Source organism: Pteronotus mesoamericanus, unplaced genomic scaffold, assembly GCF_021234165.1.
Source record: "Pteronotus mesoamericanus isolate MK-2021 breed Mesoamerican mustached bat unplaced genomic scaffold, CSHL_Meso_final contig_20, whole genome shotgun sequence".
Taxonomy (NCBI): domain Eukaryota; kingdom Metazoa; phylum Chordata; class Mammalia; order Chiroptera; family Mormoopidae; genus Pteronotus; species Pteronotus mesoamericanus.
This window is the reverse complement of record NW_026555085.1, coordinates 96,870,258-96,885,959: the sequence shown is the minus strand read 5'-3', so window position 1 is coordinate 96,885,959 and position 15,702 is coordinate 96,870,258. Positions and strand designations below refer to the sequence as shown.

The window sequence follows — 15,702 nt, the reverse complement described above, 5'->3', positions numbered from 1 at the left end:
GTTGAGCCTTGAGCTCTGGGCTCTTGGGCAGCAGTGTAAGCCGCTGTATGCACAGCAGCTCTCTGGGCCCATTGTGTCACACAATGGGACATGTGGGCAAGGGGGCCAATGCTCTCGTGCTGATGTTGCTGCTCTTTGTTGTGCTGTTGGGAGTTAACCATTTTCTGGTCCATTGAGTCACATTGTTTATTTTGTCCTCCACAGGGCTGTGGCCAGCTGACTTGCTAGCTTGCGGAGGCTCTCTTCGGGAGCTTGTAACTCCCTACCATTTTCTAAGACTGGGCTTCTTTCCTGACAATAACCATAGTACTGTTAAAAATTTCAGGAAACTTGGCATTGGACACAGGTACAATATTCTAATCTACCATCACTCTTCTAGTTTTGTCAACAGTTTTTTAAGCTTTTATTTTTCCAGGAAGTCAACAAACAAATCCCTTTGAGCTATCTGTTAGCCCATTTTGAAAAATAAAGTTTTGAGAAACTTTTAGGTTCAAACTGAAGCTTATTTAAAGCACTTTTAATTTCTATCCATACAATGACTAGAGTGTGTTTTCTACCCCCGGAAGGAATTCAAGAGACTGACTTTTCCACCTTTATCAATCAGAGGTGAAGCGACATGCCCAGGTATGTTGGTAGAGGAAAACTGGCTTAATTATCTTTACTTTTGCTTCTTGCAGCTACTCCCTTCCAATTCAATTTTCTCTTTCCTATTTGTGTTACCATCCAGAGTTGCAATTGAAGCCAATAACAGTCTTGAATACTTTTGAAGCTGATCAAGCTTTGAGACAATAACAGGCTTTGAAATCTCATTCATTACAGAACCATAAAAGCAGAGCCACACAAGATACTTTTGGAGTTGATGACTCAGAGGCAAAGCTCCTCATTTACCTAAATCATAGAGAGCTCATCCCTCCTTCCAAGCTCCATTGCTGGAAGCAGACGTATTGGGCTGCAGGAGTTAGAAGGGGGTCAGACTTCAGTAAAGAACAATTCAAGGAGAGGTAGAATAATATGGTCGTTCAAAGGATCCAGACTCTATATGCTAGATGTTTCTGTCTGCTTTTAATATGAATTTATTTTTTCAATATATCTTTTTCTTTCATAAAAGGGAACTTTGGTGGTTACTTTTGATGTTCCCTGGAAGATGTTAGCCCCCAGAGTCAGCAGGGGGAAATCAATCAAATCCAGAAATGAGTCCTAATGCGTGTGTGTACTGCATCTATCTATCAACCTATATCATTTTGCATTTTATTTTTTAAGCTGATGTTCTCAGACTTATCTGAGCACCTGCTTGTCAGGAGGTGCCTGAGCAGCCAGTGGCTTGGAAGGCCCAGCTCACCCAGATGGCTGTCAGCTGACACCAGGACTGTGTTCCCTGGCTTCCAGTCTGTGCTCTTTCACAAGAAAGCTGGTAATTAATTATTCAACATTTGGTATGCTTCTCACAGTTCAGTATACATGGCTTTTAAAAAGAAAGCTATTTTCCTCAAGGAAGTTTCATTCAAAACAAAAGAATGTGTCAATTATAAGGCTTATTCTTAGCAATGTATAGTTGAAATCAGTGAAAACATATCCGAAAGCTACATAGACTTTTTTCTTCCTTTAGGGTGGTAACCAGAAAGTGGCAAGCTCCAAAACACAAATGAAAACCCAAACAAAACACAGCCTGTTCTATTTTCCGAGACATGCAGTTTCAGTACTTTGATTGTATTTAGACCATAGTTTTTCAAATGAGGGAGAATAAGAGCTCAACACATTTAGAACACTGGTGAATGCCTGGAATTATGGGAGGCTGCCATTTATTCTAGTACAACGTTGAACTTTGAATAGATTTGTGCCTAATGGCAACTGAAAGTCTCCAGTGGGCCTTTGGAAACTGCTTAATCAAACCTTCCTTCTATGACATGTTCCAAGGTGTCCCTTGGAAAACTGGGCCTGTGCTCAGATAAGTTTGAGAGCTTCTGTTTAAAAGTTCTCACACACATGCACACACAGCAGGGCTTTTCAAAGCCTTAAAATACTGATATAGAAAAATATCAGTTCTCGGGACCAAAATTAAGATAGGCAACATTTCTTTCTTTTATTTTTTAACTTATGTTTTTTAATTTTAAAATAATGTTTATTCTATTACAGTTGTTTCAATTTTTCCCCCTTCACCCTCCCCACCCACCCCACCCCTACCCCCCGCCCACAGTCAGTTCCCACACTGTTGCCCATGTCCATGGGTCATTCATACATGTTCTTTGTCTAGTCCTTTCCCCTTCTTTCCACCATTGTCCTCTTTCCCCCTCCCCTCTGGTCATTTTCAGTCTGCTCCATGTTTCTTTGTCTGCAGTTTATTTTGTTCGTTTATTTTGTTGAATAGATTCCACTTATAGCTGAGATCATACAGTATTTGTCTTTCACCAACTGGCTTATTTCACTTAGCATAATATTCTCCAGTTCCGTCCATGTTGTTGCAAAAGGTAGGAGTTCCCTCTTTCTTCTTTTTTTTTTTAATGCAGATTTTATTTATTTATTTAACTGTCAAGATCATTATAAAATATTTAAAAATTTAAAACCATTATAAAGTCTCAGCAATTAAAACAACATGACACCAGCACAGAAATAATCAAGTAGATCAATGAAATATATTGAGCATTCCAGAAACAAACATATATATCTATATAACAATGTAATATATGATTAAATTGATATTTCAAATGAATGGGGAAAATAAAGTTTATTCAACAAATAAGGTGCATCGACCACTATTACTTGAAATAAAACAAATACAGAGCCTTATTTCACACATTATACAAAAAATATTCAGGTGAGTGAAAAATCAATATGTAAAATCTAAGGAGTTTTAGGAGAAAGTACAAAATAATATTTTTCTTATCCTGAAGTAATATATTCAAATCCAGAAGCTATAAAGTAAAATATTGACAATTTGATCATATTAAACATTTAAGACTATATAGTAATATACATATAAAAAAAGTTAAAGGACAAGTAATAGAATAGGAAAGTATTTGCAACACATCAAATAAGGGTTAATAGTTTGTTTTTTTTTTTTAGGGAAAACATTCTACAAACATTTAATCAAAAAATGGATAAAGAATATCAAAAAGTCATTTAAAGCTATTTAAAAAAATAATAGAAATAGGAAAGAAATCTACAAAAACAGGTTTAGTTTCAACAAATAATGAAGTAACAAAGTAACACATCATTGTCACAATCAGATTGATTATTAAAAATATTGGTAATATCAAGTATTGGTGACTGAAAGGAAGTGGGTATTCATAGACTCTTTTTCTTCATCTTCTTAAAGCATCTCCTTTAGCATATCTTGCAATGCTGGTTTGAAGGAGGTGGATTCTTTAAGCCTTCTTTTGCCTGGCAAACTCCTTTTTTTCATCTTCCATTTTAATTGAGAACCTTGCTGAGTAGAGCAGTCTCGGTTGCAGGCCTTTGCTTTTTGTGACTTGGAATATTTCTTGCCATTCCCTTCTGGCTTGTAGTGTTTCTGTTGAGAAGACAGCTGCTAGCCGTATCGGGGCTCCTTTATATGTATCTACCTCTCTCTCCCTTGCTTCCTTTAGGATTCTCTGTTTGTCTTTGATATTTGCCATTTTAATGATGATGTGTCTTGAAGTGGGCCTCGCTGGATTCCTCTTGAATGAGACCCTCTGTGTTTCCTGGGCTTGTGTGACTTTTTCTTTCCTCCAGTTAGGGGAGTTTTCCATCATTACTTTTTCAAACAGGTTTTCTATCCCTTCCTCCTCCTCTTCTTCTGGTATCCCTATTATAGGGATATTATTACGTTTCAGGTTGTCCTGCATTTCCCTAAATGCCTCTTCATTCTTTTTGAGTCTTTTTTCATTTTCTTGCTCTTTCTGGGAGCTTTTTTCTACCTTATTCTCCAGCTTGCTGATTCGATCCTCTGCTTCACCTAGCCTGCTGTTGATTCATTCTACTGTGTTCTTCAATTCAGAAATTCTATTCTTCATTTCCTCTTGCTATTGTTGATAGTTTCTATGCCCTTTTTCATGCTGCTATAGTTTGCAGTAAGTTCCTTGTAGTCTCCCTTGTAGTTTTTTGTAATTCTCTCTGAGCTCACTGAGCTCATTGAGCTTCCTTAGAACCATTGTTTTGAACTCAATATCTGATAGTTTACTTGCCTTTATTTCATTTCATTTCTGGGGATTCCTCCTTTCCCTTTGATTAGGGTATGTTTCTTTGTCTTCCCATTATTTATGAGAATTTATGCTTCTGCTTCTTAAATTGATCTGTCTTGATTTCCTGACTTTGTGGTGTGAACTTCTATGGTAGGAGACTGCTTGCTTCTTTTTTTTTTTTTCTTTCTGGATCTGCCTCTGATGATGTCAGATGTTGACCCTGTGTGACCTTAGGCAGTCTGTTTGAGACTTCCAGGAATCTATTGTCTGCGGCTCTCTCCTTCAGCTGTTAATCTAGTCACACTGCACTCTGCAGGCTGGCTTCGAGACACCACAGGGCAGGGGCAGAGTCCCTCCTGGGGGCAGGGTTATTGAGTCCTCTCACTTTGCAGCCACTCAGGCGTGGTCTGCCTGAGCAAGATGGCTGCTGCCGCATGGGGGATGAGTCAGCACTGGGATCCTGCTGGCTACTCTTTCAGTTCTCTCTCCCAAGCCTCCTTCCCCAGCCTCTCTTCCAGCGTCTCTAGCTCACTCTGCCCCTGCCTTTGCTGAAGCCCCAGGGTAAGTGGCTGCAAATAAAAATTTATGCGTTGGCCCTTTAAACGGCTCTTTGTGTCTCGAGCCTCCTATCTCTGGCAGAGAGCAACCCTGCCACTTTTTGCAGCTGGCTGTTATCTGTGTATTTTTTTGGGCTCTCCTGCTGTAGGCTGGAGATCCCCGCTTATGGTTTAGACTCTGCTCTTCTCAAGGGTATCCAGCTGGCTGTTTCAATATCCTTCTGGGGCTGTCGCCTGTGGGTGCCCCGCCCGCCTTCTCCAGTCCCTACTGCCCTCTTTACCAGTTGGGTTGTGCTAAAGATGATTCTTCTGTCTGTCTGAGGTTATAAGTCTACTTTCTCACTAGTGTTCAGTTGTTTGTTCCAGGTGATTTCTCCACCATTTAGTTGTAATCCCAGGTTGGTCCTGGGGGTAGGTCAGTGTGACTTTCACTCACTCCTCCACCATCTTGATTTTGCAACATTTCCTAACATTTGTCTAAAGAGCTGTTTTTTTGTTGTTTGTTTGTTTGTTTTTGTTCCCATAGATCACATAGTAACATTTCACTGCAGTAATGCTTTGTAGGAACTTGGTAGAACTTGTGAAAAACTAAAATGTTATTCAGAGAGTTATCCCCTAGGATCCCCTCAGTATCAAATGTTAACACCCGAATTCCTCTAACATCCCTCCCATGTGGGAAAAATGCTGTTGCTTGACCAGTCAAGGCTTCTAGGGACAAGGAAATCCTTGTATGCCAAAGCTTAGAAAATTCTTTCTTTGGTTATATTGAAATCCCTTTCCCTGTAGCTTCCACCCTTTGGCTTTCATTATTAAAGTTGTATTGGAAAAGTCCAATGACCTATTTGCATCACGTTAATTATATGAAGATAACTTTTTTGTCAAGAGTTTTCTACTTCCCAGGGTAAACATGTGCACTTACTTCAACCATTTGTCATATTGAAGCATTTTAACTCCCTTCATCTTCTTAGGTGCTCACCTCTGAACACAACCTAATTTGTTCATTTCACTCTTGAAGTGTGTTGTCTATGAGAGTGAATCTAACTTTTCTTTGGCTCTAGACACTAGACTTTTGTTGATGCTGTAACTACAACAGCTGAGATGGATTATATCATATTGTTAAGCCATGAAATAAAATCTCTAGGACTTTTTTGTTCATTTCTGCTATCATTAATAGGTTATGTGTCTATAGTAGATTTTTGAACTAAAGTTTTTCTCCAGAAACTACTGTAGTTTAAGATTGGTTCATTATCTAGATTATTCAGCATTCTTCCATTGATTGGATGTTTAAGATGGCAATCAAAGTTTGTGAATCTACCTCATTGAGCCATTGTATCCAGATCATAATTCAATATAGCAAAGCATTACAGAAATTAACAAGAGCTTGTCAGATCTCTTGTTAAAAACACTATTGATACTGGGTTAAGTTGATTTTCTTGTCCTGCAACCCTCTAAGAAAATAACACTTGTTTTGCCATAACTAATTCTTAGAGAACTTAGTTGTCTCCTAGAGATTACTGCTTCCTTTCTAAGTGGTTTCAAAATCTATTTTAATAATATGACCTAGGTTCTAAAAACAATCAGTGCAAAGCTAAATATTGCATGGCTTTTAGTTGCCACAAAGTTCCCATTAAAATTAGGACTCTCTTTCCCCTAGATTTTTAGAACTCCTCCTGTTTTTTTGCTTTTGAAGTTATGGTTTGTGTTTCATTTAAAAGTTCTCAATGTTTTAAGATCTCTAGGAGATTTGACCTCTTTCAGAGCCTCCTAGTGTTTTCTAACAATTATCTTCTCCTTTATTGGCCTTGATTCTTTCTTAATGATGTTTCGGGATAGAGATCATTTGCTCTGAAAGAGAAACTTGAAATAAAATGACTTTTGAAGAAGTTTGCCCTCCTTTTGTTTTCCATTAATATTGCCTTACTATTTGCAACTGATTAGCAGTACAAAAGCCATCTTTCTTTTGAGAATTCAGTGTGATGTTTCAGGGGATATTTAGACTAAACTCAGAATACCTGGGGTATAGTTCCAACTCTCAGATACGACTTTAAGGGCGTTACAGCTAATTTGGATGTTGATGTTTCTTCATCTGTTAAACACGGTTGAGTTATACTAGTGGTTTTCAACTGTTTGTTTGTTTGTTTTAGTCTTCATTTTTCTTGCAATATCTGGAGACATTTTGGCTGCTGCAACTGGAGGTGGGTGGATGCTAATGACATCTAGCAAGTAGAGGCCAGGGATCTGGGAGACCTCCCCACAAGACAAAATTTATCTGGCCCAAAATGTTACTAGGGCCAAGGTTGAGAGGCCTTGAGTTAGACCAGCCATAAATTTCCTTTGGCTACATTATTTCATTTTTTAAAATTTGTTCTTTATAAGAGCTGTAATTCAGTTTCTTGGTGGGGGGAGGAAGGAGATGAAAAAAGTAAATCCATATTAAGTGACTTAGTAATATTGGCTTGCTGCCTAGTGTTGTGCTTTGTACTTTGCATAGACACATACACCATGTTCACATCAAAACTAAGTGTTAGCTGCCAAAGTTATCACCATTCTTTACAGATGAAAAAATTGAAACACAAAGAGTTTTGGAATCTTGCCCAGGATATTCAGCTGGTCAGTGGTAGAATCTGGATAAATAAATGAGCCATCTAAAATTTAAGAATTTTATAATATACCTGCTATTCTTATCTAAATATAAACTTTCCCCTTACCTGATGAAATTTCAGGTCCAATATTGTAAGACTGAATATTTTGCATCTGCTTGATGAATCCAAGTGCATTATTGGGATTTAAATATTGACATTTACTTACAGTGTAGTCATTTAGAAGTTTAGTTGTCCCATTGAATTTCTGAGGTAACAGTACAATCTTCAGTTAAAGTGAATGCTAGCCATGCTGTAAAATTCCAACTGCAGCATTTTAAGTTTCTGTGTGTGACATGTATCTCTTCTCTTTCCAAAGGGTAGCTCAGAGACAGCATTTTTTAAAGGTTGATGTTTTGAATTTGAATCAGCCCACATATTTGGGGTTTTTTGAATCTAAGGATGTTTTTTGCGGACATGGCCAACAAGGAGAAAGAACAAGATTGAGATTCTTACTAAGTTGGTAAACTATAGGATGGGTTAAATAGGTAATTGCGTTGTCAAGTATAGTGATCAAATCCCATTTCATAGCCTCTGTTCACTGCATTTTCTTGTTGTCAAGGTTTTTTTGCTATTGTTGTTAAAAGTTTGAATTTTCTAAAGAGATTTTTATTTCTTAATATCATTTTTTTCATAGGCTTTACTTTGTTGTTTTTCTACCTGATGTCTTAGAGGTACCTATTTCATGATAAGAAAAACATTATTTATTTCTTGTACTTTGAGGGACTTAGATGTATCATTTTGAGATTCTGGATCATTCACACACACACACACACACACACACACATGTATGTACAGGCTTTGATAGATTTTATAGATTTATAGTGTCCCTATGATTTCTTGTGTATGTGTGGAAAATAGAATAACAGGAAGAACATTCTGATTTTGGACAAAGAATGTGCTGTGTGGATCAGCTCTTTTTCTTCCTTCCTTCCCCTCCCTTCCCTTCCTTCCTACCTTCCTTCCTTCCTTTTTAATAAATACTGCGTTGTATATAGACAAATGACCTGAGATTTTCTTTTATATATTCATTCTTACACTGAAAGGGTCATTACTTTAAATTGTGATGAAACTTTTAGCTTATATTTATTTGATATTTGATGATTATTCTATACAACATAGAAAAATAAAGAATGACATCTTCCAAAACACTGAATCCCAATAAGTGAGAGTTTTAAAATTATAAATCATAATGTAGCAATTTACCACTTAAATTTAGCCAAATAGAATGAGACCTCATTCAAAATTAGTATTTAAAAGAAAAATATTTTGCTATATTTTATCAGCTAGTTATGTTAACCGAAACAATAAGCACAAGAGAATGCTACAGTAATGATAGTAGTCAATCCAATTATTTAAACTCAAACTCCCTAAAAGATCATAGTATTTAGTCAGGAATGTCTCTAGTTGTTTCATGTTATCAGTGTCTTCTGTACAGTTTTGTTACCCAGAATAATCTTCTAGTTCAACTGATTGGCATGAGAGTTGAGAAAACTGAGTCCTTCCCAGATGGGAAGGTTTGTTTCATCCCACATTCAGGCAGAAAGCAACAACCAAAACATTCACCTGACTCATTGCCCTGCTCACCTTGGGTACCACTGCCCCACCCAGCTGCTTCTCTAGAAGAATAAACGTGATTGTAGTCATGATCACAAAGGCCAGCTAGAAAAAATACCAAATGAACCTCCCTGATGTGAATAAAAAATTTGAACTTGTGAAAAAGCAAGTGCTATCATTTAGTTAATATGACTTTAATGATACCAAAGGATTTTAGTTAAAATAATTTGAGCTCATATAATGATCACCAAGATCTTCATTATTAAATTTCTAATTCCCCATGTTATTCATGAATCTGTTTGAATGCTTTTCTTTACACCCAGACACACAAATACTCTGTGAATATGTCTAAGAAACATACATAAAGGCCTTATGGTATTAAAATTGTCAATAGATAAAGGCTAATATTTAGTTCTAAGAGCCACTACTGAGGAGAGTGAACACAAGACTGAGGGATAGTAGGGCATATTGATTGAGAGACTGAGTCATAAGATCAAATTAAGTGGATTCATTTCTCAGCCACTCCTCTTTAACTATGATCTTGGACAAGTTAATTCCTTAAACATTGATTTTCTCAATTGTAGAAATAATAATTCATACTTCATATGATTAGGTAAGATATACTGGACACATACTGGTCAATAAATGTCATTGCTAGTAGTCCTAAAGTCAAATGTTTTTCTGGGAATAAACATATTTCCAATTAAACAATATTTTTTCCTCCCAGCCAATTTATCAAGACATACCAAGTTCTGCTATTTATGAAAGTATGTTTCATTTTAAACCCAGATATACTCTAGAATCACACATGCACAAAGGCACATCCATACTATGCATGTACCTGTTCACACACACACATGCACTCATAGCTGGGACCATTTCCTTTTAAATCATAGAACTGAAGAGTAGCCATTTTGATTTTATTAACAAAACACATATGAATATGTTCAAACTCTGTAATTTTGTAAGCTATTCTCATTAGAGTTTTTATCATGAAATTGAAATGCTTTCCTTCACAAATTAGCTCTTCACAGATGTTTTATAAAAATACCAAGACCCAGCTCTTGAGAATCATGTGGTTGCCTTCTTTAAAAAATTAGGCTTCTGCTTTTAGTTTAGTTGCTGATAATATAGTTTTATAGTTAGTACAAATGTAAAGTATCTCCTAATTTTTTGACTCGCTGCTTAGATTAAAATGTCAAGAAAGTGCTTTAAAACCAGTAACTAGAGGGTCTAGGAATGGACTTGCCATACTAATGAGAATTGAGTAGGAGGTACCATAATGTTAGCTTTCCCGCTGTTGCATTACTTTCTCCTATGAGGCTTACTTCTGCATATAATAGAAAGTTAAGGCTTTGTCCACAAGTAACTAATCACGTCAGTTTGCTAAATGCAAAGTTCATTTGGTGAAAACATTTCTAGCAACCAGCTTGACAGAAATGGTTATTCAGATTAGCCAAAAAAGTGACTTTGGTAATCTTTGGATAAAGTTGTAGGTTAAATCAGAGTTTTAAGTTTAATATTTTATTCAAAATACAGACCCTTGGACTTTACTTCCACCGGGTGAACCAGAATTGCTTAGAAAAGTTCTTCAGAACTTCCATTTTCAGGACCTCATTATAAAGCTTGAGAACCTCAGATGAGAGCGTATCATTATATTTGAGTGCAAAATGGTATCGTGTGGGAATGCAGAGGAAAGCTTTGCATTAATATTAGAAGTTCGGATGTTTATCTGGGTTCTGCCTTTTACTGGCAGTGTGATCTTGTTAATCATTTAACCACTCTGAGCATTTATATTCTCCTGTTTACCAATCAGGGTTGTTTTAGGAAGCCAAGGTGGTGGTGCACATGAAAAGACTTTTTATTTTGTATCCCGTGATACAAATGTAAGGTAGCATCGTTGTTATGTTTATAGTTAACATGAACTCTAACTAATAATCCAACTAGTCTAATAAAGTTGTTTTTCCCATGTAATATTAAATACTTTAAATAATAATCTAGGTGTTAAAACAGAAAATGCATTATGGAACGCGATCAGGGTGGAAAATAAGCAGTGGGGACAGGTTAGAGTGGCCAGCAGCTCTGAAAGGAGTGTTCTCAAGCAGTGTGGAGTCCCAGCAATGACAACGGTAGGGTGCCACATGCACAGAGAACTCCAATTACATTGAGAGCTCATGGACAGTGAATGCCTCCACGTGAGTCTCCTTGACAAAGAGCCAGTGGCTATAAAGACAATACGCTGAATGTAAGCCAGGCGGGGAGTGCTACAGCGGGACAGTGGCTGAGCCCCGAAATACTCAAAAGGACATGAACCTTTTTTTTTTTTCTTTTCATACTTAGCCAAGGCAAGGTCTCCTTGGGCACTGAATCTAGTTCTTGGCCTCCTCATTAACAGCACTTGTTAAAAATGAAATTGAGACGGCACAAGTGTAAATAAGTATTTGAACAGTATAACTTCTAACCAGAGGATCAGCCAATAGATAATGAAGAACCACTCCTGTGAGTATTTTCTAGGCCCTTCTGAAGGGTGAGCCTGATGTTGTCAGAACCCTTCTTATCTCCTGAAATATCGTGAGCCTTCTGGTTATTCATTTGGTCAACAGGTCTTTTTGGGCTGCTCTGTAATGTGCCAGATGCTGTGCTTGGTGGATACGGGAGGCACAAGAAGGCTGATGTGGTTCATGCCCTCAGGAAGCTATGGCTTGCCTATCCCATGCAGCATGTGCTTCCTGTATGAGGTTAGCCCAAGTGGCCACAGTTACTTCTCTCTCTATGCTCACAGCCCTTTGCAATGTGACAGCAGCTCCTACCATCAAGAGGCAGAATCTGTTTTCCACCCCTTGAATCTCAAACCTGGGACCGCCATGCAAACAGGCTGCAGATAGCCATTCTTGCTGTGGTCATCCTACGTCGGCTAGTTGACAGCTGGTCTGGCCACAGCTGCTGGCCACCGAGTGAGTCCAGCTAAGCCTGGAAGAACTGCCCAGCCCACTGCAGTCCAAATTATTGACCTATAGAATCTCAGACTAAAAAATGGTACCTTTAAGCCACTAAATTTTGGAATGACTTGTTATGCAGCAAAAGCTAACTGAGTAGCTCTTCACTATGTGATATGATTCAGAGTTAATTTTGGGCACAGACTTTTCTCATATGGCTTATCAAATTACCTTGATAAGTGCCAACTCTCCACTCCTCTTTGCGCTGTATGGACTGGGTCTCAGTGTACAGTTGTCAGAATACAGACACCCTGGGAAGGTTTGATATTGGATCTCTGATCTGCAGAATATGAAGTGGACTAATGTGTTTGAGATGTGACATATATAGTATAATATATTTCTTGGAGAAAACACAAATACACAGACAGACATAAACATCTACAAAAATACAAAATTCAAACAGGCATTTAAAAAGTTAATGCAAATCCAATTAGCTTTGTTTTCCTAGCAAGATGGCTCACTCTGTTAAAAAAACAAAACAAAACAACAAAAACAACCTGTTTGTCAGATTCTGAATTTGTACAATGAATCAATTATGTCCGACAGACACAGACATGAAGTCTCCGATTTTTCCTTCAAATAATTTTATTATTTTGATGTATTATTGAAACTATCACCAAAGGCTGATGTATCGTCCACGATGTCAGTGTAACTGGCTTGATTCTAATGATCACATTAGTGGAGATTAGCGAAGGGATCTTTGATTTATCTTAATTTTCAAATATGTCAGAGTGCCTCTTCCTCTTTTCCTGGCAGCCGCTTCTCTTTGTCCGGCTCTCCCAGCTGGGCGTTTTGGGAAAGCAGCCAATTCCGGGGCTAATGTGTTTCTGCTGTGATCTGACACTGATGCTGCTTCATGGAGGCAGCAATGAAGATAAGCGCTAATTGGATGTATTTTTAAAGCAAACCTTTTAGTTACTTAGAACAGAGCTTCCCCAATTAGCTTCCTTGCTCCTCTCTCTGGCTATGAAGGAACCACACCAATGTGAAAATGCTGCATTTGGAAGGGAGTCAAGGGTGCTGCTGGGGGCAATTGAAGGGCAGCCATGCTGAAGTCAGGAGAAATGCTAGCCACCCGACTGGGGGCTGAATTGTGAGGAGAGCAGATGAGTGAAGGATGCTGGGAGGACCAGAAGTGACAAGAGGCCCCGACTGTGATCCAGGGTCCACTACCGACAGACAGCCACACCCTGAAGTGCCAGAGAGCAGAGGGAAGGCATGGGTAGGACTGACGGGGAAAGATCTGGTGTTTTATAATGGCTCTTCTGGGCTCCAATGGATGTATTTTGCAGCAATGCAACAAATTGTAACTTCAGTTTAGAAGTGAGACTTTTAAATTGGATTCTTTAATATATTTCCCTGAGGTTGAAGAAAATCTATTTAAATCTCTGCCCTCTTTAGGTTACTCACAAGCTTTTGATAGCTGCTGAGAAGGAGAGCTGCTTAGTAATAGGGGAAGGTTTTAAAGACTTGGTGTGGGGAAAAAATATAGAGAAAAGAAGCAGAGTAGAAAAACATTTCTTTCTGGTTTTTATTTATGAGATGGGTTCAGAAGTGAGACATAATCAGTTAGTTTCCCTTTGGTTGGAAGTGGATCTGTCATCATTGTCTCATACTTTCTAGGGGGAGACAGTTCCTATGTTCATTTCAGCATTATTTATTTATTTCTAAAAAGGATTTTATTTATTTATTTTTAGAGAGAGGGGAAAGGAGGGAGAAAGGGAGGGAGAGTAACATCAATGTGTGGTTGCCTCTCATGCTCCTCCTGCTGGGGACTTGGCCTGCAATCCAGGTATGTGCCCTGACTGGGAATCGAGCTGGCGACCCTTTGCTTTGTAGGCCGGCACTCAATCTACTGAGCTCCACCTGCAAAGGCTCATTTCAGCATTATTTAATATCAGGGATATGAGGGTTAATGACCCCTCTGGGCCACATTGCGTTAGTCTTGTGGTCAATTAGGAAGAGTGATCCTGGGCTCAGGCTGAGTGGCTCTAGTAGGTCGAACGGGCGGGGGTGGGGGAGCAGCAAGATGGGGCATGGTGGAGAGACAACAACGAGGAAGCAGCCAACTCTCCCTTTGTCTCCCTGATTTCTCTTTCTAGTGATTTTTATGGAACCCTCTGTCCCCGCAGGTCTGCCCCTGACCCTAGGAACTTCACTGAAGCTTCTGACTCAAGAATTAACTGTACAGGAAGTTTAAATTTGAGTTCTGGGTTATAAAATTACATGAGCTGTGATTTTTGGATGCTGGCACCATTATTTGAAAATTTACTTAAATTAATATCAACATTTACATTTTATGTTTGATTTATTTTAAAGGTCAGACTCCAAATTTTGCAAACAAGTGGCTTAATAAGCCAACATTAACTTAGAGACAGATTTTTCTCTTTCCTCCTTTTTGATTTCTCATGTAGTTAAAATATTGTGTGTAAATCTTGAATTTTTCATGCAGGCCATGCCCTATACTCTTCTGCACATAGAAATACATCTACCAACAAATCACCATTCCTCATTTTTTTCCTCTTCTGCTGTAACATTGATTCCTTGGGAACAGCTTGTATCCATCACTACAGTCAGTAAGGTGCTGACTCTATCTTTAACCACAAAATTGGAGCAAGACTGGCTTTTGAGAAGTGACAGAGATATTACAGTGATATGCATAAAATACATAACACTGAGGGGGAAAACAAGAAGAATTCTAGATCAGGATCACTTCCAAAATATGCTCAAAGTCATTACTTTTGCAAAGGAAAGGCTATGAAGATAATGATTTTTAGAGGCTTGACAGATTTCTAGTTGGCACATCTCTAAATCTAAAAGGCTACATATAAATATATAGAGCTCAGTTTATAAATGAAGTGCCTGCCTCTCCATGCAATGATCAAAATTTGCTCCCCTCCTCCTTCAGTCCTTATGCTAAACCTCAATCCCCTACTCATTCACTGGTTTCTTTCTGATGGATTAAAATCTTGGGTTCATACAAAGCTCTATAATTTCATGTTATCACCAGTAGATATAATCAATTCTAGAAGTTACATACCTGATGGTTAGTCCTATCCACTGTATTGGCTGTGGAGGGATGATCTCTAGTGTTCTGACGATTTCGAGTGGAGTTTTGCTGCTCAATGGTGGAGGAAGTTGGGATACAGAACTCTCTGAAGCATCGTTTGAAGTTTTCATCCAGAAATGCATAAAGGACTGGATTCAGACAGCTGTTTGTGTAACCTAGAGCAATGCAGAAATGCCAGGAAACAGTCTGAAAAGTAGTTTCTGGGATTGTTATCAAGGCTTTAATGATGACGTAAATGTGAATGGGAGTCCAGCAGATGATAAACACAGCTACAACCACCAGCACCATCCTGGTGATTCTTCGAAGATTTCTGTCCTTTTCTTTGGAACCAGAGAGCATACGGACACTCTTGAGGCGTAGTATCATCAGCCCATAACACACTGTGATGATGAGGACAGGCATGACGAAGGCAAAGATGAAAACGCAGATTTTCAGCAGGTTTTCCCAGTACCAGGTTGGGTGAGAGAATGTTAGTGTGCAATCTATGGAACCTAGATGAAAAGAGTTATAAGGAAGAATTAGCAGCAACGTAATTGTGTCATTAGGTATTAACATTGCCATTTTGCTTACTAGTTTATAGTCTTGACTTTAACTTAAGGCTATTAGTACACGAGTCAGTAAGGAAATATTTAAAGAAACTCTGGGAGAAACTCAGGTCTTCGGTGATCTTCAGAAAGAGTTATTTTTTTTTTCTAAGTATCTCATTTTGCTGTCCACTTTGAT

The 15,702-nt window shown here is 38.3% G+C and overlaps 1 protein-coding gene across 2 annotated transcripts in view; it reads right to left on the bottom strand.

The window, feature by feature from the left end:
* Positions 1-15,702, bottom strand: part of OPRM1 (opioid receptor mu 1) — a 145,968-nt gene that overhangs the window by 99,235 nt on the left and 31,031 nt on the right. Inside the window, exons 3-4 of one of the 2 annotated variants that reach the window (XM_054570135.1) lie at positions 14,950-15,470; positions 12,145-12,189 (exon numbers count right to left, since the gene is read on the bottom strand). In XM_054570135.1, coding sequence (XP_054426110.1) covers positions 12,145-12,189; positions 14,950-15,470 — 566 coding nt within the window. Of the gene's footprint in view, positions 1-12,144; positions 12,190-14,949; positions 15,471-15,702 lie in introns of those variants that run through there. The other variant, XM_054570136.1, reaches the window with a different exon arrangement.